Below are 25,311 nucleotides of genomic sequence, written 5' to 3'. Positions count from 1 at the left end.
GACGATTAAAGAGGAGGAAGTACTGGTGCTTTTAAGGAATATAAAAGTGGATAAATCTCTGGATCCTGACAGGATATTCTCTAGGACCTTGAGGGAGGTTAGTGTAGAAATAGCAGGGGCTCTGACAGAAATATTTCAAATGTCATTAGAAACGGGGATGGTGCCAGAGGATTGGCATATTGCTCATGTGGTTCCATTGTTTAAAAAGGGTTCTAAGAGTAAACCTAGCAATTATAGGCCTGTCAGTTTGACGTCAGTGGTGGGTAAATTAATGGAACGTATTCTTAGAGATGGTATATATAATTATGTGTATAGACAGGGTCTGATTAGGAACAGTCAACATGGATTTGTGCGTGGAAGGTCATGTTTGACAAATCATATTGAATTATTTGAAGAGGTTACGAGGAAAGTTGACGAGGGTAAAGCAGTGGATGTTGTCTATATGGACTTCAGTAAGAGCATTGACAAGGTTCCACACGGAATGTTAGTTAGGAAGGTTCAATCATTTGGTGTTAATATTGAAGTAGTAAAATGGATTCAACAGTGGCTGGCTGGGAGATGCCAGAGAATAGTGGTGGATAGCTGTTTGTCAGGTTGGAGGCCAGTGACAAGTAGTGTGCCTCAGGGATCTGTACTGGGTCCAATGTTGTTTGTCATATACATTAATGATCTGGATGATGGGGCGGTAAACAGGATTAGTAAATATGCAGATGATACTAAGGTAGGGGACGTTGTGGATAATGAAGTAGGTTTTCAAAGCTTGCGGAGAGATTTAGGCCAGTTAGAAGAGTGGGCTGAACGATGGCAGATGGAGTTTAATACTGATAAGTGTGAGGTGCTACATTTTGGTAGGAATAATCCAAATAGGACATACATGGTAAATGGTAGGGCATTGAAGAATGCAGTAGAACAGAATGATCTAGGAATAATGGTGCATAGTTCCCTGAAGGATAGGCTGGTGAAGAAAGCGTTTGGTGTGCTGGCCTTTGCAGTAGAGCAGAGTGGAGTTGGAGTCTATGGCTTCACATCCTTCCTGTAGTGAGGCTACAGTTGGAGGCTACCCTGTTGAAATAAAAGTGTTGCTCCTCCACCCTGTTGGTGGCCTCATTGTGGCACAAAAGGAGACCATGCACTGACATATTTGCTTTATTTGTCACATGTACATCAAAATGTAAAGTGAAATGTGTCCTTTTTGTCAACAATCAATACAGTCCGAGAGTGTGCTGGGGCAGCTCACAAGAGTCATCATGCTTCTGATACCAACAAATAAACTACACAGCAGAGACCACCATTTCCACCCTGCCCCTCTCCCGGATTGACAGTGTTTCTCTGCACCCTCAGCTCAGCACTTAATTCCATCTAACTCGCTGCAGTCCCCAAAGAAAGCCGGTTGCCCGAGATCCCGTTCATTACAGCACTTCATTAGTGACAAGCAGGTTCTGAATAAGAGCTAACTAACTCCTTTTTGTCTAACAGGGTTTAAGTGGCAACCCTGGGGGATATTCTATAAGTAGACAAAGAATGCTTTCATTTTCTGGGAAAATCCAAATCAAGAGAGAGAGAGAGTGTGTGTGTGTGTGAGTGTGTGTGTGTGTGTGTGTGTGTGTGTGTGTGTGTGTGTGTGTGTGTGTGTGTGTGTGTGAGTGTGTGTGTGTGTGTGTGTGTGTGTGTGTGTGTGTGAGTGTGTGTGTGTGTGTGTGTGTGTGTGTGTGTGTGTGTGTGTGTGTGAGTGTGTGTGTGTGTGTGTGTGTAAACTATTAACATGCCACTATCCAGATAACATTGTGATTTTTTTTACGTTATTTATTCATTTCTGGGATCTGGAAACTGCAGGTAATTGTGCCATTTATCACCCATTTTCAATTGTCCCTGAGCTCAAATAGTTCAGAAGAAGCCTGGTGTTAGGTACGCCAGCCTGGGTACAGATGAGAAATTTCCTGCCCTGAAGGACATAAGTGCCTAACAGGTTGTTTTACTGAAATGAGCTTTTATTGAGAAGAATCTTACATGTAAAAGTCCCCAGCAGCCATGGTGAGATTCAAACTGGGTCAGCGGCCCAGAGCTCTGACTGTTGGCCCAGTAATTACTCACTGGTAGTGCAGGGCGAGGTTTCACAGAGGCATTAGCCTTTAATATGCCCCTTTAGAGTGGAGCCCTGCACTTGTGGTTGACAAACCCAGTGCCAGAACTGAGGAAGCAGGGCTAGCGATGTGGAGGGAATAATGTGCTGCAGTGGGAGGGACAGACCTGTGGAGTAGTTGTACAAATAGGGGAACAGTCGTGATTTGCTTTATTGCATTTACTATTATTATTACTGATAATAGCAATAATTATTTTTCTCTCCTTTTATTTGCAGTTTGTTGCTTTCTTTCTGCACGTTGGTTGTTTGTCCATCGTGTTGTGTGCAGGTTTCCATTGATTCGATTGTGTTTCTTGTATTTACGGTGATTGCCAGCAAGAAAACAAATCTCAACGATGTGTATAGTGACATATGTATACTTCCCCGATAATAAATTTACTTTGAACTTTAAATCTGCCTTGAGCGTTGGCACAGAGACATTACTGAGGGGCAATTGCACTGTCAGCAAGACAGAGGTAAGGGAGAAACTACAGAGGGCTGTGCTTTAGGAAGGACCGTGCTGAGGAAGCTCTCCACTGTCCAGCAGGCCATCTTTGAATGAATATTGAACCAAGGGCTTAACTGCCGTCCCTGAGAGAGGTGAAACATCCAGGGGAATCACAGGCAAAGAGCAGTGAGGAGTTCCATCCGATAACCCAGTTTTCTTCACATCTCTTGCAGAATTGCTGCTCTGGAACACTATCTCACTTCTGTTTATGGCAACACGAGTGAATCTGCAGATGCCGGAAATAAATAAACACACAAAGTGCTGGCAGAACTCAGCAGGCCAAACAGCATCTATGGGAGGAGGTAGTGACGATGTTTCTGCTGAGTTCTGCCAGCATTTTGTGTTTTTATCTGTTTATGGGAACTTCTGTGCAACATTAAGATCATAAGACACAAGAGCAGAACTAAGCCATTTGGCCCATTGAGTCTCCTCAGTCATTTGATCATGGCTGGTTTATTTTCCTTCTTAACCCCAGTCTCCTGCCTTTCCCCCATAACTTTTGCTGCCCTGGTTAATCATGTACCTCTCAGCCTCTGCTTTAAACCACGTAAGCTTCAGTTACCGTGGTGACTGCACTTCACTGGCTGCAGAGAGTTTTGGGGTGTCCAGAAAGTGACGTGAAAGATGTCTTATGAATGAAATGTGTTCTTGAGCACTGGAACATTGCCTGGACAAGTAAGGATAGCCGGGACTGGAAGGAACAATGGTCAGTATGAGTGGCCCAGGTGTCGCTGAGCCGAGACATCGATGAGCACGTTGCAGGGGAAGCAGGTATACCGATGTCAGTGTATGAGAAGCTTAGCTTGGGTTAATAGACAATAGGTGCAGAAGTAGACCATTCAGCCCTCCGAGCCTGCACCGCCATTCTGAGATGGCTGACCATGGCTGATCATCTACTATCAATACCCGGTTCCTGCCTTGTCCCTATATCCCTTGATTCCCCTATCCATAAGATACCTATCTAGCTCCTTCTTGAAAGTGTCCACAGGATTGGCCTTCACTGCCTTCTGAGGCAGTGCATTCCACACTCCCACAACTCTCTGGGAGAGGAAGTTTTTCCTTAACTCTGTCCTAAATGACCTACCCCTTATTCTCAACCCATGCCCTCTGGTACTGGACTCTCCCAGCATCTGGAACATATTTCCTGCCTCTATCTTGTCCAATCCCTTAATAATCTTATATGTTGCAATCAGATAACCTCTCAATCTCCTTAATTCCAGTGTGTACAAGCCCAGTCTCTCTAACCTCTCTGCGTAAGACAGTCCGGACATCCCAGAAATTAACCTTGTGAATCTACGCTATACCTCCTCTACAGCCAGGATGTCCTTCCTTAACCCTGAAGACCAAAGGTGTACTCAATACTCCAGGTGTGGTCTCACCAGGGCCCTGTACAAATGCAAAAGGATTTCCTTGCTCTTGTACTCAATTCCCTTTGTAATAAAGGCCAACATTCCATTAGCCTTCTTCACTGCCTGCTGCACTTGCTCATTCACCTTCAGTGACTGATGAACAGATCTCTTTGTATTTCTCCCTTACCTAACTCTACACCATTCAGATAATAACCTGCCTTCCTGTTCTTACTCCCAAAGTGGATAACCTCACACTTATTCACATTAAACATCATCTGCCATGTGTTTGCCCACTCACTCAGCCTATCCAAGTCACCCTGAATTCTCCTAACATCCTCATCACATGTCACACTGCCACCCAGTTTAGTATCATCAGCAAACTTGCCGATGTTATTCTCAATGCCTTCATCTAAATCGTTGATGTAAATCGTAAACAGCTGTGGTCCCAATACCGAGCCCTGTGGCACCCCACTAGTCACCACCTGCCATTCCGAGAAACCCCCATTCACCGTTACCCTTTGCTTTCTATCTGCCAACCCGTTTTCTATCCATGTCAATATCTTCCCCCCAATGTCATGAGCTCTGATTTTACCCACCAATCTCCTATGTGGGACCTTCTCAAATGCCTTCTGAAAAATCAAGGTACACCACATCCACTGGATCTCCCTTGTCTAACTTCCTGGTTACATCCTCAAAACTCCAATAGATTAGTCAAGCATGATTTGCCCTTGGTAAATGCATGCTGGCTCGGCCCAATCCTATCATGGCTATCTAGATATGCCACTATTTCATCTTTAATAATGGACTCTAGCATCTTCCACACTACTGATATTAGACTGACAGGATGATAGTTCTCTGTTTTCTCCCTCCCTCCCTCCTTTCTTAAAAAGTGGGATAACATTAGCCATTCTCCAATCCTCAGGAAATGATCCTGAATCTAAGGAACATTGGAAAAAGATTACCAATGCATCCGCAATTTCCAGGGCAACTTCCTTTAGTACCCTAGGATGCAGACCATCTGGACCTGGGGATTTGTCAGCCTTCAGTCACCGTTTCCTTCCTAATGTCAATCTGTTTCATTTCCTCTGTTACCCTATGTCCTTGGCCCATCCATACATCTGGGAGATTGCTTGTGTCTTCCCTAGTGAAGACAGATCTAAAGTACTTATTAAATTCTTCTGCCATTTCTCTGTTTCCCATGACAATTTCACCCAATTCAAGTAGGATTCGAAACAACAGAAAGGTGGTGGGATATATTGTTGAGCCTTTGTGTGTCACAGATCTGGGAAGTTTGAATCACAGAGCACAGAGACACGAGTAGTGTGCGTGGTCAGGTTGTTGGGTTCAACAACATCCACAGAAACAGAGAAGAGCCCCAAAGAATGAAAGACAGTTCAATGTTAGAACCCCAAAGTTCCCCCCAGCCCTGGCTTCTCACGCATCAGCAGCAGCAAAGCAAAGACCCCCCTTCCCCAATGAGCATGATCCTCCATGGTTTTGCTGAAAGTGTCAACATAAATTGTGCAGGTAGTCTGCTGCCTTTCAAACAGATAGTAGTGAGTGACAAAGAACAGTGTGAATATCGCTGGATTTCTCAAGAGTTGGCAGAATGCTTCTCTCCTTCTCAACCTCACAGCAGAGAATCACCCTTCACACAGTTGATTAAAGTGATCCACAAAGATTTTGTCCTCAAGTAGTTTTAACCTCTGCCAAAGCCGCCAGGCAGGAGAAGGGGTCTCATTAACTCTGTTCTCTTTCAGACTCTGAGAGCAGGAAACGGACGGAATATCTGGGATTGCACGATGATCGGAAAGTGGTATTTCCTCCTCTCAGTTCTGCAAGGTACCAGCAACAGCAGCTCAGCTGATCAACTGTCAATGAGTTGGGGTGGAAATTAATTTTGATAGAGATTAGTGCTCCTTTAAAGCACCTTTAGTACTCCCACATTGCGGACATTCTGATTAGTGCTCCTTTAAAGCGCCTTTAGTACTCCCACATTGCGGACATTCTGATTAGTGCTCCTTTAATGCTCCTTTAGTACTCCCACATTGCAGACATTCTGATTAGTGCTCCCTTAAAGCTCCTTTAGTACTCCCACATTGCAGACATTCCGATTAGTGCTCCTTTAATGCTCCTTTAGTACTCCCACATTGCAGACATTCTGATTAGTGCTCCTTTAATGCTCCTTTAGTACTCCCACATTGCGGACATTCTGATTAGTGCTCCTTTGATGATCCTTTAGTACTCCCACATTGCAGACATTCTGATTAGTGCTCCTTTAATGCTCCTTTAGTACTCCCACATTGCGGACATTCTGATTAGTGCTCCTTTAAAGCTCCTTTAGTACTCCCACATTGTGGACATTCTGGTTAGTGCTCCTTTAAAGCTCCTTTAGTACTCCCACATTGCGGACATTCTGATTAGTGCTCCCTTAAAGCTCCTTTAGTACTCCCACATTGTGGACATTCTGATTAGTGCTCCTTTAAAGCTCGTTTAGTACTCACACATTATGGACATTCTGATTAGTGCTCCTTTAAAGCTCCTTTAGTACTCCCACATTGCGGACATTCTGATTAGTGCTCCCTTAAAGCTCCTTTAGTACTCCCACATTGTGGACATTCTGATTAGTGCTCCTTTAAAGCTCCTTTAGTACTCCCACATTGTGGACATTCTGGTTAGTGTTCCTTTAATGCTCCTTTAGTACTCCCACATTGCAGACATTCTGATTAGTGCTCCTTTAATGCTCCTTTAGTACTCCCACATTGCAGACATTCTGATTAGTGCTCCCTTAAAGCTCCTTTAGTACTCACACATTATGGACGTTCTGATTAGTGCTCCTTTAAAGCTCCTTTAGTACTCCCACATTGCGGACATTCTGGTTAGTGTTCCCTTAAAGCTCCTTTAGTACTCCCACATTGTGGACATTCTGGTTAGTGCTCCTTTAATGCTCCTTTAGTACTCCCACATTGTGGACATTCTGGTTAGTGCTCCTTTAAAGCTCCTTTAGTACTCCCACATTGCGGACATTCTGATTAGTGCTCCTTTAAAGCTCCTTTAGTACTCCCACATTGCGGACATACTGATTAGTGCTCCTTTGATGCTCCTTTAGTACTCCCACATTGCAGACATTCTGATTAGTGCTCCTTTGATGCTCCTTCAATACTCCCACATTGCGGACATACTGATTGTACAGAAATCCAATGGTACTTGGACCTACAGTTGTCCAGTGGACAGCTGTTAAGATGCAGTGCAGAATAGTCCCTCCTAGCCCTTTGAGCCATGCCACCCAGCAATCCCACAATTTAATCTTGTCTAATCAAGGGACAATTTACAATGATCTATGAACCAGTATGTCTTTGGACAGTGGGAGGACATGGTCACGGGGCGAATGTATAAACTTCTTACAGGCAGCAGCATGAATTGAACCCGGCTGGCTTGTACTGTAAAGCATCTTGTTGACCAATACACTATCGTGCTGCCTTATGTCGGGTCTCCAGATTTGCAGTGCTGATAGTAGAGTGTTGCTGGCATTGTCCTTGTGTCTGCATAACACTCCTTCAGTATAACCACCATGACTGGCCAGCTCTCCATCATTACTGCATAGTGCTCACCAAGAACTCTGCGGTACACGCCAACAGCAATGTAACTGTCAACACTGAGGATCTCCTTCAATACTGTCTTGTTGCTTAATATTCATACTCTCTCCTCAGCTGTCGTGTCAGAGGAATGGACAGCCAACATTCAACAAGAAGTTACAGTGCGGAAGGGCCTGTGTGCACACATTCAGTGTCGCTACAGCTATCCATCACGTCTGGCAAATGATCAACGGGTGGGAATCTGGTTTAACTCAAATGACCTGTTTTCACAGTCACAGATAGCCTTTCACTCCACGGATAGCAATCGTGTAATGCCAAGATATCACCATCGGACCCAGCTCTCTGGAAGCCTGAACGACAATGACTGTTCCCTGAATATAAACAATGTTACACAGGAAGATGAAGGTCCTTATCACTTCAGAATTGAATTTAAAGGTTCGGATTGCTATAGCTACTCCACCATAACACAACTACGTGTTGTAGGTAAGAGTTCTGTCTAATTATATAATGATAGACACTCAGCAGTCAGCGAGAAATAGCCAAACTCTGCTGCTTTCCCAGTCACACAATTCACAAATCAATAATGCAGAATGGGATTATCTGTGATGTTGCTGTGTCTCCATCAGTTTTAACACAATCTCCAAACTCACAGGCTATGCTATCAGGTTATCTCCTCCACGTTTCTCTATTATAAACTAAGATATGAATTGACAACATTTTTACAGCACCCATCATTTCCTCAGGATATCCGAGCCAGCTTCCCAGTGTGGTCTCCATTAATGCAGGTATGGGAACAGGCAGCTTCGGATTGGGGGTTCCATTAATACCGGTATGGGAACAGGCAACTTCCCAGTGTGGGTTCCATTAATACCAGTATGGGAAAAGGCAGCTTCCCAGCGTGGTCTCCATTAATGCTGGTATGGGAACAGGCAGCTTCCGATTGGGGGTTCCATTAATACCGGTATGGGAACAGGCAGCTTCCCAGTGTGGGCTCCATTTATACCGGTATGGGAACAGGCAGCTTCCCAGTGTGGGCTCCATTTATACCGGTATGGGAACAGGCAGCTTCCCAGTGTGGACTCCATTAATACCGGTATGGGAACAGGCAGCTTCCCAGTGTGGGCTCCATTTATACCGGTATGGGAACAGGCAGCTTCCCAGTGTGGGCTCCATTAATGCCGGTATGGGAACAGGCAGCTTCCCAGTGTGGGCTCCATTAATACCGGTATGGGAACAGGCAGCTTCCCAGTGTGTCTCCATTAATACCGGTCTGGGAACAGGCAGCTTCCCAGTGTGGGATCCATTAATACCGGTATGGGAACAGGCAGCTTCCCAGTGTGGGCTCCGTTAATACCGGTATGGGAACAGGCAGCTTCCCAGTGTGGGCTCCATTAATACCGGTATGGGAACAGGCAGCTTCCCAGTGTGGGCTCCGTTAATGCCGGTATGGGAACAGGCAGCTTCCCGGTGTGGGCTCCGTTAATACCGGTATGGGAACAGGCAGCTTCCCGGTGTGGGCTCCATTAATACCGGCATGCGAACAGGCAGCTTCCCAGTGTGGGCTCCATTAATGCCGGTATGGGAACAGGCAGCTTCCCAGTGTGGCTCCATTAATACCGGCATGGGAATAGGCAGCTTCCCAGTGTGGGTTCCAGTAATACCGGTATGGGAACAGGCAGCTTCCCAGTGTGGGCTCCATTAATACCGGTATGGGAACAGACAGCTTTCCAGTGTGGGCTCCGTTAATACCGGTATGGGAACAGGCAGCTTCCCAGTGTGGGCACCATTACTACCGGTATGGGAACAGGCAGCTTCCCAGTGTGGGCTCCATTAATACCGGTATGGAAACAGGCAGCTTCCCAGTGTGGGCTTCATTAATGCCGGTATGGGAACAGGCAGCTTCCCAGTGTGGGCTCCATTAATGCCGGTATGGGAACAGGCAGCTTCCCAGTGTGGGCTCCATTAATACCGGTATGGGAACAGGCAGCTTCCCAGTGTGGGCTCCATTAATACCGGTATGGGAACAGACAGCTTCCCAGTGTGGGCTCCATTAATACCGGTATGGGAACAGGCAGCTTCCCAGAGTGGGCTCCATTAATACCGGTATGGGAACAGACAGCTTCCCAGTGTGGGCTCCATTAATACCGGTATGGGAACAGGCAGCTTCCCAGTGTGGGCTCCATTAATACCGGTATGGGAACAGACAGCTTCCCAGTGTGGGCTCCATTAATACCGGTATGGGAACAGGCAGCTTCCCAGTGTGGGCTCCATTAATACCGGTATGGGAACAGACAGCTTCCCAGTGTGGGCTCCATTAATACCGGTATGGGAACAGGCAGCTTCCCAGTGTGGTTTCCATTAATACCGGTATGGGAACAGGCAGCTTCCCAGTGTGGGCTTCATTAATGCCGGTATGGGAACAGGCAGCTTCCCAGTGTGGGCTCCATTAATGCCGGTATGGGAACAGGCAGCTTCCCAGTGTGGGCTCCATTAATACCGGTATGGGAACAGGCAGCTTCCCAGTGTGGCTCCATTAATGCCGGTATGGGAACAGGCAGCTTCCCAGTGTGGTCTCCATTAATGCCGGTATGGGAACAGGCAGCTTCCCATTGGGGGTTCCATTAATGCCGGTATGGGAACAGGCAGCTTCCCATTGGGGGTTCCATTAATACCGGTATGGGAACAGGCAGCTTCCCAGAGTGGGCTCCATTAATACCGGTATGGGGACAGGCAGCTTCCCAGTGTGGGCTCCATTAATACCGGTATGGGAACAGGCAGCTTCCCAGTGTGGGCTCCATTAATGCCGGTATGGGAACAGGCAGCTTCCCAGTGTGGGCTCCATTAATACCGGTATGGGAACAGGCAGCTTCCCAATGAGGGCTCTACTAAGACCGGTATGTGAACAGGCAGCCTCCCAGTGTGGCTCCATTAATACCGGTATGGGAATAGGCAGCTTCCCAGTGTGGGTTCCAGTAATACCGGTATGGGAACAGGCAGCTTCCCAGTGTGGGCTCCATTAATACCGGTATGGGAACAGACAGCTTTCCAGTGTGGGCTCCGTAAATACCTGTATGGGAACAGGCAGCTTCCCAGTGTGGGCACCATTACTACCGGTATGGGAACAGGCAGCTTCCCAGTGTGGGCTTCATTAATGCCGGTATGGGAACAGGCAGCTTCCCAGTGTGGGCTCCATTAATGCCGGTGTGGGAACAGGCAGCTTCCCAGTGTGGGCTCCATTAATACCGGTATGGGAACAGGCAGCTTCCCAGTGTGGGCTCCATTAATGCCGGTATGGGAACAGGCAGCTTCCCAGTGTGGGCTCCATTAATACCGGTATGGGAACAGGCAGCTTCCCAGTGTGGGCACCATTAATACCGGTATGGGAACAGGCAGCTTCCCAGTGTGGGCTCCATTAATACCGGTATGGGAACAGGCAGCTTCCCAGTGTGGGCTCCATTAATGCCGGTATGGGAACAGGCAGCTTCCCAGTGTGGGCTCCATTAATACCGGTATGGGAACATGCAGCTTGCCAGTGTGGGCTTCATTAATGCCGGTATGCGAACAGGCAGCTTCCCAGTGTGGGCTCCATTAATACCGGTATGGGAACAGTCAGCTTCCCAGTGTGGGCTCCATTTATACCGGTATGGGAACAGGCATCTTCCCAGTGTGGACTCCATTAATACAGGTATGGGAACAGGCAGCTACCCAGTGTGGGCTCCATTAATACCGGTATGGGAACAGGCAGCTTCCCAGTGTGGGCTCCATTTATACCGGTATGGGAACAGGCAGCTTCCCAGTGTGGACTCCATTAATACCGGTATGGGAACAGGCAGCTTCCCAGTGTGGGCTCCATTAATACCGGTATGGGAACAGGCAGCTTCCCAGTGTGGGCTCCATTAATACCGGTATGGGAACAGGCAGCTTCCCAGTGTGGCTCCATTAATACCGGTATGGGAACAGGCAGCTTCCCAGTGTGGCTCCATTAATACCAGTATGGGAATAGGCAGCTTCCCAGTGTGGGTTCCAGTAATACCGGTATGGGAACAGGCAGCTTCCCAGTGTGGGCTCCATTAATACCGGTATGGGAACAGACAGCTTTCCAGTGTGGGCTCCGTTAATACCGGTATGGGAACAGGCAGCTTCCCAGTGTGGGCACCATTACTACCGGTATGGGAACAGGCAGCTTCCCAGTGTGGGTTCCATTAATGCCGGTATGGGAACAGGCAGCTTCCCATTGGGGGTTCCATTAATACCGGTATGGGAACAGGCAGCTTCCCAGAGTGGGCTCCATTAATACCGGTATGGGGACAGGCAGCTTCCCAGTGTGGGCTCCATTAATACCGGTATGGGAACAGGCAGCTTCCCAGTGTGGGCTCCATTAATGCCGGTATGGGAACAGGCAGCTTCCCAGTGTGGGCTCCATTAATACCGGTATGGGAACAGGCAGCTTCCCAATGAGGGCTCTACTAAGACCGGTATGTGAACAGGCAGCCTCCCAGTGTGGCTCCATTAATACCGGTATGGGAACAGGCAGCTTCCCAGAGTGGGCTCCATTAATACCGGTACGGGAACAGGCAGCTTTCCAGTGTGGGCTCCGTAAATACCTGTATGGGAACAGGCAGCTTCCCAGTGTGGGCACCATTACTACCGGTATGGGAACAGGCAGCTTCCCAGTGTGGGCTTCATTAATGCCGGTATGGGAACAGGCAGCTTCCCAGTGTGGGCTCCATTAATGCCGGTGTGGGAACAGGCAGCTTCCCAGTGTGGGCTCCATTAATACCGGTATGGGAACAGGCAGCTTCCCAGTGTGGGCTCCATTAATGCCGGTATGGGAACAGGCAGCTTCCCAGTGTGGGCTCCATTAATACCGGTATGGGAACAGGCAGCTTCCCAGTGTGGGCACCATTAATACCGGTATGGGAACAGGCAGCTTCCCAGTGTGGGCTCCATTAATACCGGTATGGGAACAGGCAGCTTCCCAGTGTGGGCTTCATTAATGCCGGTATGCGAACAGGCAGCTTCCCAGTGTGGGCTCCATTAATACCGGTATGGGAACAGTCAGCTTCCCAGTGTGGGCTCCATTTATACCGGTATGGGAACAGGCATCTTCCCAGTGTGGACTCCATTAATACAGGTATGGGAACAGGCAGCTACCCAGTGTGGGCTCCATTAATACCGGTATGGGAACAGGCAGCTTCCCAGTGTGGGCTCCATTTATACCGGTATGGGAACAGGCAGCTTCCCAGTGTGGACTCCATTAATACCGGTATGGGAACAGGCAGCTTCCCAGTGTGGGCTCCATTAATACCGGTATGGGAACAGGCAGCTTCCCAGTGTGGGCTCCATTAATACCGGTATGGGAACAGGCAGCTTCCCAGTGTGGCTCCATTAATACCGGTATGGGAACAGGCAGCTTCCCAGTGTGGCTCCATTAATACCGGTATGGGAACAGGCAGCTTCCCAGTGTGGGCTTCATTAATGCCGGTATGGGAACAGGCAGCTTCCCAGTGTGGGCTCCATTAATGCCGGTATGGGAACAGGCAGCTTCCCAGTGTGGGCTCCATTAATACCGGTATGGGAACAGGCAGCTTCCCAATGAGGGCTCTATTAATACCGGTATGGGAACAGGCAGCTTCCCAGTGTGGCTCCATTAATACCGGTATGGGAATAGGCAGCTTCCCAGTGTGGGTTCCAGTAATACCGGTATGGGAACAGGCAGCTTCCCAGTGTGGGCTCCATCAATACTGGTATGGGAACAGACAGCTTCCCAGTGTGGGCTCCATTAATGCCGGTATGGGAACAGGCAGCTTCCCATTGGGGGTTCCATTAATGCCGGTATGGGAACAGGCAGCTTCCCATTGGGGGTTCCATTAATACCGGTATGGGAGCAGGCAGCTTCCCAGAGTGGGCTCCATTAATACCGGTATGGGGACAGACAGCTTCCCACTGTGGGCTCCATTAATACCGGAATGGGAACAGGCAGTTTCCCAGTGTGGGCTCCATTAATACCGGTATGTGAACAGGCAGCTTCCCAGTGTGTCTCCATTAATACCGGTATGGGAACAGGCAGCTTCCCAGTGTGGCTCCATTAATACCGGTATGGGGACAGACAGCTTCCCAGTGTGGGCTCTATTAATACCGGTATGGGAACAGGCAGCTTCCCAGTGTGGCTCCATTAATACCGGTATGGGAATAGGCAGCTTCCCAGTGTGGGTTCCAGTAATACCGGTATGGGGACAGACAGCTTCCCAGTGTGGGCTCTATTAATACCGGTATGGGAACAGACAGCTTTCCAGTGTGGGCTCCGTTAATACCGGTATGGGAACAGGCAGCTTCCCATTGGGGGTTCCATTAATGCCGGTATGGGAACAGGCAGCTTCCCATTGGGGGTTCCATTAATACCGGTATGGGAACAGGCAGCTTCCCAGAGTGGGCTCCATTAATACCAGTATGGGGACAGACAGCTTCCCAGTGTGGGCTCCATTAATACCGGAATGGGAACAGGCAGTTTCCCAGTGTGGGCTCCATTAATACCGGTATGGGAATAGGCAGCTTCCCAGTGTGGGTTCCAGTAATACCGGTATGGGGACAGAGAGCTTCCCAGTGTGGTCTCTATTAATACCGGTATGGGAACAGACAGCTTTCCAGTGTGGGCTCCGTTAATACCGGTATGGGAACAGGCAGCTTCCCAGTGTGGGCACCATTACTACCGGTATGGGAACAGGCAGCTTCCCAGTGTGGGCTTCATTAATGCCTGTATGGGAACAGGCAGCTTCCCAGTGTGGGCTCCATTAATGCCGGTATGGGAACAGGCAGCTTCCCAGTGTGGGCTCCATTAATACCGGTATGGGAACAGGCAGCTTCCCAATGAGGGCTCTATTAATACCGGTATGGGATCAGGCAGCTTCCCAGTGTGGCTCCATGAATACCGGTATGGGAACAGGCAGCTTCCCAGTGTGGGCTCCATTAATGCCGGTATGGGAACAGGCAGCTTCCCAGTGTGGTCTCCATTAATGCCGGTATGGGAACAGGCAGCTTCCCATTGGGGGTTCCATTAATGCCGGTATGGGAACAGGCAGCTTCCCATTGGGGGTTCCATTAATACCGGTATGGGAACAGGCAGCTTCCCAGAGTGGGCTCCATTAATACCGGTATGGGGACAGACAGCTTCCCAGTGTGGGCTCCATTAATACCGGAATGGGAACAGGCAGTTTCCCAGTGTGGGCTCCATTAATACCAGTATGGGGACAGACAGCTTCCCAGAGTGGGCTCCATTAATACCGGTATGGGGACAGACAGCTTCCCAGTGTGGGCTCCATTAATACCGGAATGGGAACAGGCAGTTTCCCAGTGTGGGCTCCATTAATACCGGTATGTGAACAGGCAGCTTCCCAGTGTGTCTCCATTAATACCGGTATGGGAACAGGCAGCTTCCCAGTGTGGCTCCATTAATACCGGTATGGGAATTGGCAGCTTCCCAGTGTGGGTTCCAGTAATACCGGTATGGGGACAGACAGCTTCCCAGTGTGGGCTCTATTAATACCGGTATGGGAACAGACAGCTTTCCAGTGTGGGCTCCGTTAATACCGGTATGGGAACAGGCAGCTTCCCATTGGGGGTTCCATTAATGCCGGTATGGGAACAGGCAGCTTCCCATTGGGGGTTCCATTAATACCGGTATGGGAACAGGCAGCTTCCCAGAGTGGGCTCCATTAATACCAGTATGGGGACAGACAGCTTCCCAGTGTGGGCTCCATTAATACCGGAATGGGAACAGGCAGTTTCCCAGTGTGGGCTCCATTAATACCGGTATGGGAACAGGCAGCTTCCCAGTGTGGGCTCCATTAATACCGGTATGGGAACAGGCAGCTTCCCAGTGTGGGCTCCATTAATACCAGTATGGGGACAGACAGCTTCCCAGTGTGGGCTCCATTAATACCGGTATGGGAACAGGCAGCTTCCCAGTGTGGGCTCCATTAATACCGGTATGGGAACAGGCAGCTTCCCAATGAGGGCTCTGCTAATACCGGTATGTGAACAGGCAGCTTCCCAGTGTGTCTCCATTAATGCCAATATGGGAACAGGCAGCTTCCCAGTGTGGGCTCCATTAATACCGGTATGGGAATAGGCAGCTTCCCAGTGTGGGTTCCAGTAATACCGGTATGGGGACAGAGAGCTTCCCAGTGTGGTCTCTATTAATACCGGTATGGGAACAGACAGCTTTCCAGTGTGGGCTCCGTTAATACCGGTATGGGAACAGGCAGCTTCCCAGTGTGGGCACCATTACTACCGGTATGGGAACAGGCAGCTTCCCAGTGTGGGCTTCATTAATGCCGGTATGGGAACAGGCAGCTTCCCAGTGTGGGCTCCATTAATGCCGGTATGGGAACAGGCAGCTTCCCAGTGTGGGCTCCATTAATACCGGTATGGGAACAGGCAGCTTCCCAATGAGGGCTCTATTAATACCGGTATGGGATCAGGCAGCTTCCCAGTGTGGCTCCATTAATACCGGTATGGGAACAGGCAGCTTCCCAGTGTGGGCTCCATTAATGCCGGTATGGGAACAGGCAGCTTCCCAGTGTGGTCTCCATTAATGCCGGTATGGGAACAGGCAGCTTCCCATTGGGGGTTCCATTAATGCCGGTATGGGAACAGGCAGCTTCCCATTGGGGGTTCCATTAATACCGGTATGGGAACAGGCAGCTTCCCAGAGTGGGCTCCATTAATACCGGTATCGGGACAGACAGCTTCCCAGTGTGGGCTCCATTAATACCGGAATGGGAACAGGCAGTTTCCCAGTGTGGGCTCCATTAATACTGGTATGGGAACAGGCAGCTTCCCAGTGTGGGCTCCATTAATACCGGTATGGGAACAGGCAGCTTCCCAATGAGGGCTCTGCTAATACCGGTATGTGAACAGGCAGCTTCCCAGTGTGTCTCCATTAATACCGGTATGGGAACAGGCAGCTTCCCAGTGTGGGATCCATTAATACCGGTATGGGAACAGGCAGCTTCCCAGTGTGGGCTCCGTTAATACCGGTATGGGAACATGCAGCTTCCCTGTGTGGGCTCCATTAATACCGGTATGGGAACAGGCTGCTTCCCAGTGTGGGCTCCGTTAATGCCGGTATGGGAAAAGGCAGCTTCCCAGTGTGGGCTCCATTAATACCGGTATGGGAACAGGCAGCTTCCCGGTGTGGGCTCCATTAATGCCGGTATGGGAACAGGCAGCTTCCCAGTGTGGGCTCCATTAGTACCGGTATGGGAACAGGCAGCTTCCCAGTGTGGGCTCCATTAATACCGGTATGGGAACAGGCAGCATCCCGGTGTGGGCTCCATTAATACCGGCATGGGAACAGGCAGCTTCCCAATGTGGGCTCCATTAATACCGGTATGGGAACAGGCAGCTTCCCAGTGAGGGCTCTATTAATACCGGTATGTGAACAGGCAGCTTCCCAGTGTGGCTCCATTAATACCGGCATGGGAATAGGCAGCTTCCCAGTGTGGGTTCCAGTAATACCGGTATGGGAACAGGCAGCTTCCCAGTGTGGGCTCCATTAATACCGGTATGGGAACAGACAGCTTCCCAGTGTGGGCTCCATTAATACCGGTATGGGAACAGGCAGCTTTCCAGTGTGGGGTCCATTAGTGCCGGTATGGGAGCATCAAACAAATTAGTGAAGAAATGCAGAGGGTCAAGTAGCTTGTGTGGCAGGAAAGAAATTTTTAACATTTCTAGTCAAAAGCCTTCAATATTCTGTGCACTTCACAGCTCAATTTCCTGTCTATGACCAAACTTAGCAACCCATCTTGCAATCATCATTTTTAAAGTTGAATTAAAAGATAAGTCCCAGCACATCACACATTACCATCTAGACAAAATGACCTGTTCATGCTAATACAGTCACTGGGCACTAACCACAGAAACTGTCCATTTCCTTCACCATGTGTCTCGTCACACCAATCTGCTCTGTAATACAGCTGTCTGTTCTCTCAACAATTAACTTATCCAATCCTCCCTTATAAGCTGCAATTCAGACCCCATACACCACTTCCATCAACATCTCGTTCCACACTCACACCACCCTCTGAGTGAAGATGTTCTTCTTCAGATTCCTCTTAAATATTTCACATTTCACCCTGAAGCTATGGCCTCTAGTTGCAGTCTCACCCAACCAGAAAGCACCCGATCTACATCCCTCATTACATTGTGTACGTCCATATGATCTCCCCTTATTCTCCTGCATTCCACGGAATAAAGTTCAGGAGGTCCACAAGTCCTGTCGATTTTCTCTGCATTAGTTCAAACTTATTGATAGATTTTCTATATTGTTTTATTGGTTGGCTTGTTTTACACAAAACAACATTAAGTTTGTTGGTTTATATTACATTATATTATATATTATATTACATAATTGGATCTTCCCAGCCTCTTCAAAAAAGGCCCACGAAGAGCAGTGCGAGCTGCCTTAATGACTATTGTCCAGTAGGTGATGAAATGCTTTGAGAGTTTGGTTATGGTGGAATCAGCTCTGCCTCAGCCAGGACAGAGACTCTCTGCAATTTACCCATCACCACAGCAGGTCTATGGCAGGAATGATCTCAGAGTCTCTTCACATGGTCTTCGCTCTCCTGGACAATGCATACACCTCTGTCGCAATGCTTTTATGTTGGCAATAGCTTAGTGTTTAACGCCGCAATTCACACAGTTCTGATCGATAAGCTACAGAACCTGGGCTTCTCTCCCTTTCTCTGCAATTGGATTCTCGGCCACAATTTGTGCGGATTTCTAATAATACCTCCTCCTCACTGGCCCACCCCAAGTGGTGTGTGTTTATCCCACTGCTCTTCCCTCTCTACACTCATGACAGTGTGGTTCAAATGCCATTGATAAATTTGCTGATGATGCTACCATTGTTCCTGGAATCTCAGATGGAGACAGGAGTGAAGTATGTTAGCTAGTTGAGTGGTGTCATAGCAACAACCTTGCACACTCAATGTCAGTGAGATGAAAGAGCTGATTATGAAGGGTAAGAGGAGGGAACATGAACCAATCCTCAGGAAGGATCAGAGTGGAGAGAGAGAGAGAGCAACTTCAGGTTCCTGGGTTTCATGATCTCAGAGGATCTAACCTGGTCCCAATGTATGGATGCAGCTATGAAGAAAGCAAGACAGTGGCTATATTTCATTAGGAGTTGAAGAGATTTGGGTTGTCACCTAAACCACTCAATTTCTCTGGATATACCATGGGAAGCATTCTGACAGGCCTCATCACTGGTTGGGGGTGGGGTGGGGTGGGGTGCTACTGTACAGGACCGAGAGGACCTACAGGAAGTTGTAATATTAGTCAGCTCCATCTTGGGTACTAGCCTCCGTAATCCAAGATGTCTTCAAGGAGTGGTGCCTCAGAAAGGTGGCATCCATTATGAAGGACCCATCACCCGAGGCATGCCCTCTTATTGTTACTGTCAGGAAGGAGGTACAGAAGCCTGAAGGCACACACACAGTGATACAGGAACAGCTTCTTCCCCTCTGCCATCCAATTCCTAAAGGGACATTGAGCCCAAGAATATACATACATAAATAAATAAATAAATAAATAGGTAAATATGTGTGTGTGTGTTTGTATATATACACACACACACACACACGCACACACGCACACACACATGCACACACACACACACGCACATACACACACACACACACACACGCACACACGCACACACACACGCACGCACGCACGCACGCACGCACGCACGCACACACACACACACACACACACACACACACACGCGCGCACACACACACTTATTATGTTATGTATTTCATAGTAATGCTGCTACTAAGTTAACAAATTTCATGACTCATGCCGGTGACATAAGCCTGATTCTGATTGTTAAATTGCTTCTCCTTTGCCAACGAAGATCATAATGAATGAGAATATCTGCCTCCGGTGTTTCCAAGCTTCCTGCAGTTTCTCAATGTCACAGTCACAGTTCAAACACTGCCTAAACCTGAAAGCACGTACACCGACCGGTCTGCAGCTGTTGTCAGACTCCGGAATGATAAGATGGACTGTTGACCTCAGTTCGCTTTGTTTTGATCCTGCAGTTACGGTTATTTACTAGCACTGCACTTTCTCTGTAACGGTTGCTCTTTATTCTGCATTGTTATATTTTTGTCTTGTTCACCCTCTGAGCACTGTGTAATGATTTTCTCTGAATATACAAGCTTTTCACATGTGACAATAATAAACCAACACTATGTACGTTCAACTGCAGGGCCTTTAGCCTTGTGTAACTCTGTCATTTCCTGCCACAATCTGTTCAGCCTTTTCCATGTAAGTACATTTGTTTTGTGACACCTGCGCGAGTGCCAACAGCTGTCCGTCGTTTTAAGTTTTTCTAGTCTGTAACTACACAAACGCGCACTTTTATGGTGAGATTTGACACCAAACATGTCGCTTGTTTTCAGTTGATGTGTCCTGCGCATGCGCAGGAGGAGGAGATTCACCGAAATCTCCGTTTCAGTGTGGATAGAGGTATTTTCAAAAATGCATAGTGTGGACGCCTATCGTTTTTACGCGAAACCGGTGTTTTCAAACATATCCGGTCTAGTGTGTTTGTAGCCTCAGCTTTGTCTGTTGAAGGTGCTCAGGCTAAATGTGAGAGGGAAACTCAGGAATCTCCCTAGCTCCAGGGCAATAGGACCGTACAATTCTGTGAAGATTCAAGGTTCACACACAAAATGCTGGTGGAACACAGCAGGCCAGGCAGCATCTATAGGGAGAAGCACTGTCAAAGGGTCTTGGCCCGAAACGTCAACAGTGCTTCTCCCTATAGATACTGCCTGGACTGCTGCGTTCCACCAGCATTTTGTGTGTGAACCTTGAATTTCCAGCATCTGCAGATTTCCTCGTGTTTGTTTTTAAAATTCAAGGTTGACAAGTCTGTCAGTTCTGATGCATCTCATCCTTGGGGTTTAACAGCAGAAAGCTGTCATTTTGGTTTTAATTTTCCACAGTTCATTGACTTTGGGACAGGTTGCAAAGGTTTTTTTTTCAAACAAGAAGAAAGACAGTGGGAGGCTACGCATTAGGGAAAATAGTGGAAGCTATTGTTGAAGATATTACCGACAGAGCATTGACTGGATAACAATGTAAATGGGATTTTTACTGTTTGACAAGATAGAAAGGCAAGAGTACACAGGGATAGGTAATGGAAACAAAGATATGGGTGCAAATCTTTCAAAAGACTCCAAAGAAGGAAATTAACCTCTGAACAGGAGGCCACAAAGCATAAAGATACAGGCAAAGTGTGGTGAATAGTGTAAACCTTGGGAAACAAAATAGACACCAGCACAGCACAAAAACAAGCCCTTGCCCCACCAAGTCCATGCTAAACTATGATTCTGCCTATTCCCATTGGCCTGCACTTGGCCCATCACCCTCCATACCAGTCCCATTCATGGACATCCATACTTCTCTTAAATGTTCACATCCACTACTTCTGCTGGTAGTTCATTCCTCGGACTGAAGAAATATGCCCTCTTCCTCTTAGGTGTTTCACCTTTCACCTTTAACATACGATATCTACTTCTAGTCTCACCCACAGTCAGTGAAGAAAGCCCTCCATTTAACCTCTCTATAACCCTCATAATTTATACTTCCGCAAATTTCCCCTCATCCTCTTACATTCCACGGAATCAAGTCCTACCCTATTCAGCCTTTCACTACAACTCAGGTCCTCAGGTCCTGGCAACATAAGACACAGGAGCAGAATTATCTGGCCCATTGAGTCTGCTCCTCCATTTAATCATGGCCAATCCTTTGTTCCCCTCCTCAACCGCATTCTGCAGCCTGCTCCCTGTAACTTTTGATGCTGTTTCCAATAAGAACCTATCAATCTCTGCCTTAAATACACCCAACAACTTGGCTTCCACAGCTGCCTGTGGGAACAAATTCCACATATTCACAACCCTTTGGCTCAAGTCTGTTTTAAATGGATGCCCCTCTATCCTGAGGCTGTGCCCTCTTGTCCTAGACTCCCCCATCATGGGAAACATCCTTTCCGCATCTACTCTGTCTAGGTCTTTCAACATTCAAAAGGTTTCAATCAGATCCCCCCTCATTCTTCTAAATTCCAGCAAGCACGGACTCAAAGCCATGAAACGTTCTTCATATGATAACACTTTCATTCCTGGAATCATCCTTATGAACCGCCTCTGAACCCTCTCCAATGCCAACACATCTTTTCTGAGATGAGGAAACAAGAACTGTTCACAATACTCAAACTGAAGCTTCACCAGTGCCTGATAAAGCCTCAGCATCACATACTTGCTCTTGAATTCAAGACCTCTTCAAATGAATGCCAACTTGGCATTTGCCTTCCTCACCATTGACTTAACCTGCAAGTTAGGTGTTCTGCACAAGCTCTCCCAAATCCCTTTGCATCTCAGATTTTTGGATTTTCTGCCTGTCTAAAAAATAGCCTGCACATTTAATTTTAATTCCGAAGTGCATGACCATGCATCTTCCAACACTGTATTTCTTTTGTCACTTTCTTGCCCATTCTCCTAATCTGTCTAAGTCCTTCTGCAACCCATCTGTTTCCTCAACATTGCTCCTCCACCGATCCTTGTAACATCTGGAAATGCAGCAACAAAGCCACCCGTCCCCAGAACCTACCCATTGCTGTACAGCAGAAAAAGAAGCCGTCCCTGCCCAACACCACTCGTCACTGGCAGCCAACCTTTCATTCCCACTCGCTGCCTCCTACCAATCAGCCAGTTCTGTAACCGTGTCAGTAACTTTCCTGTCATACCATGGGCTCACATAAGAGCAGGAGAGTAGGACAACTTGAGCCCATCTGGCACGTCAAGCCTGATCTACCATTCAATAAGATCATGGCTGATCTGACCATGGACTCATCTCCACCTACCTGCCTTCTACCCATAACCTTTAAATATATGCAAAAATCAATTCAACGCTGTCTTAAATGCATCTACTGAGGTAGCCTCCACTGCTTCATTGTGCAGAAAATTACACAGAGTCTCCACTCTTTGGGAAAAGCAAATCCTCATCATCTCTGTCCTAAATTTACTCTCCCGAATCTTGAGGCTATGTCCCCTAGTTCTAGTCTCATCTACCAGTGAAAAAAACTTTCCTGCCTCTGTCTTATCTATCCCTTTATAATTTTAAATGCTTCTATAAGATCTCGTCTTTCATCTGAATTCTGGCAAGTACAGACCCAGGTGACTCAGTCTCTCCTCATAGTCTAACCCCCTCATCTGTGCAATCAATCTGGTGAACTACCTCTGCACTGCCTCCAAAGCTTGTATATCCTTCCTCAACTAAGGAGACCAGAACTGCACGCAGTACTCCAGACACAGCCTCACCAGTACCCTGTACAGTGGCAGCATAATCTCCCTGCCCCACAAGCACTCCCAAGTCCCTCATCTCATTTACCAACATCGACACATAGAAACATCGAAAACCTCCAGCACAAATGCTGTGCCGGACATGTACGTACTTTAGAAATTACCTAGGTTTACCCATAGCCCTCAGTTTTTTAAGGTCCATGTACCTATCCAGGAGTCTCTTAAAAGACCCTATTGTTTCTGCCTCCACCACCGTTGCCAGCAGCCATTTCCATGCACTCACCACCTTCTGTATACAAACACTTACTCCTGACTTCTCCTCTGTACCTACTTCCAAGCACCTTAAAACTGTGTCCTCTCATGCTAGCCATTTCAGCCCTGGGAAAAAGCCTCTGACTATCCACACGATCAATGCCCCTCATCATTTTATACTCCTCTATCCGGTTACCTCTCATCTTCCATCGCTCCAAGGAGAAAAGGCCGAGTTCACTCAACCTATTCTCATAAGGCATGCTCCCCAATCCAGGCAGGATCCTTGTAAATCTCCTCTCCACCCTTCCTATGGCTTCCACATCCTTCCTGTAGTGAGGTGACCAGAACTGAGCACAGTTCTCCAAGTGGGGTCTGACCAGGGTTCCCAGTAGCTGCAACATTACCTCTCGGCTCCTAAACTCAATTCCACGTTTAATGAAGGCCAATACACTGTATGCCTGCTTAACCACAGAGTCAACCTATGCAACTGCTTTGAGTGTCCTATGGACTCGGACCCCAAGATGCTTCTGATTCTCCATTGCTGAAGTCTTACCATTAATGCTATATTCTGCGATCATATTTGACCTACCAAAATGAACCACCTCACACTTATCTGGGTTGAACTCCATCTGTTACTTTTCAACCCAGTTTTGCATCCTATCAGAGTCCCACTGTCACCTCTGTCAGCCCTCCACACTATCTACAACACCCCCAACCTTTCTGACATTAGCAAATTGACTAACCCATCCCTTCACTTCCTCATCCAATCATTTATTAAAATCACGAAGAGTAAGGGTCCCAGAACAGATCCCTGAGGTACTCCACTGGTGACCGACCTCCATGCAGACTATGACCCGTCGACAACCACTCTTTGCCTTCAGCGGGCAAGCCAGTTCTGGATCCACAAAGCAATGTTCCCTTGGATCCCATGCTATGCCTCCTTACTTTCTCAATTAGCCTTGCATGGGGTACCTTATCAAATGCCTTGCTGAAATCCATATACACCACATCTACGGCTCTTCCTTCATCAATGTGTTTAGTCACGTCCTCAGAAAATTCAATCAGGCTCGTAAGGCACGACCTGCCTTTGACAAAGCCATGCTGACTATTCATAATCATATTATGCCTCTCCAAATGTTCATGAATTCTGCCTCTCAGGATCTTCTCCATCAACTTACCAACCACTGAAGTAAGATTCACTGGTCTATAATTTCCTGGACTATCTCTACTCCCTTTCTTGAATAAGGGAATGATATCTGCAACCCTCCAATCCTGCAGAATCCCATTGACTAATCATTGCCAGAGGCTCAGCAATCTCCTCCCTCACTTCCCACAGTAGCCTGGGGTACATCTTGTCCAGTCCCAGTGACTTATCCAACTTGATGTTTTCCAAAAGCTCCAGCACATCCTCTTTCTTTCAAGCACTTTAATCTGCTAACCTACAATCACCAAGATCCTTTTCCGTAGTGAATACTGAAGCAAAGTATTCATCAAGTACCTCTGCCATTTCCTCCGGTTCCATACACACTTTCCCGCTGTCACACTTGATTGATCCTATTATCTCATGTCTTATTCTCTTGCTCTTCACATACTTGTAGAATGCCTTGTACTCCATCTTCCAGACATTTGCTCCCTCACTTAACCTATCTATAGGTGTCTGTAGACTCTCCATGTCCTCTGCACAATTTGCTTTCCCATTCAATTTCGTGTCATCAGCAAACTTAGATACATTACACTCGGTCCCTCTTGCAGATCGTGAACAGTTGTGGGCCAGCACTGACCACTGTAGCACACCACTCACCACTGATTGCCAAACAGGGTAACACCCAACTCTCTGCTTTTTATTGGTTAACCAATCCTCTGTCCATGCTAATACATCACCCCGACTCTCTGCACCTTTAGCTTATAGATCGGTCATTTATGTGGCCCTTCGTCAAAAGCCTTTTTGAAATCCAAGTAAATGACACAAAAGGCAAACACGAGGAAATCTGCAGATGCTGGAAATTCAAGCAACACACACAAATTGATGGTGGAACGCAGCAGGCCAGGCAGCAACTATTGTGAATTGATAGGATATGATAGGATTTTCCCCTCCTCCTCCTACATT

General features: G+C 47.7%; 1 protein-coding gene across 1 annotated transcript in view; it reads left to right on the top strand.

Annotated features, from left to right (window-relative positions):
• Positions 1 to 25,311, top strand: part of LOC132400995 (sialic acid-binding Ig-like lectin 8) — a 146,452-nt gene that overhangs the window by 63,850 nt on the left and 57,291 nt on the right. Inside the window, exons 2-3 of the mRNA XM_059982721.1 lie at positions 5,737 to 5,818; positions 7,687 to 8,055. Of these exons, the coding sequence (XP_059838704.1) occupies positions 5,779 to 5,818; positions 7,687 to 8,055 (409 nt within the window). The 5' untranslated portion in view covers positions 5,737 to 5,778. The remainder of the gene's footprint in view (positions 1 to 5,736; positions 5,819 to 7,686; positions 8,056 to 25,311) is intronic.

Source organism: Hypanus sabinus, chromosome 1 (genome assembly GCF_030144855.1).
Source record: "Hypanus sabinus isolate sHypSab1 chromosome 1, sHypSab1.hap1, whole genome shotgun sequence".
Lineage (NCBI taxonomy): Eukaryota > Metazoa > Chordata > Chondrichthyes > Myliobatiformes > Dasyatidae > Hypanus > Hypanus sabinus.
This window is presented reverse-complemented; position numbering and strand designations above follow the sequence as displayed.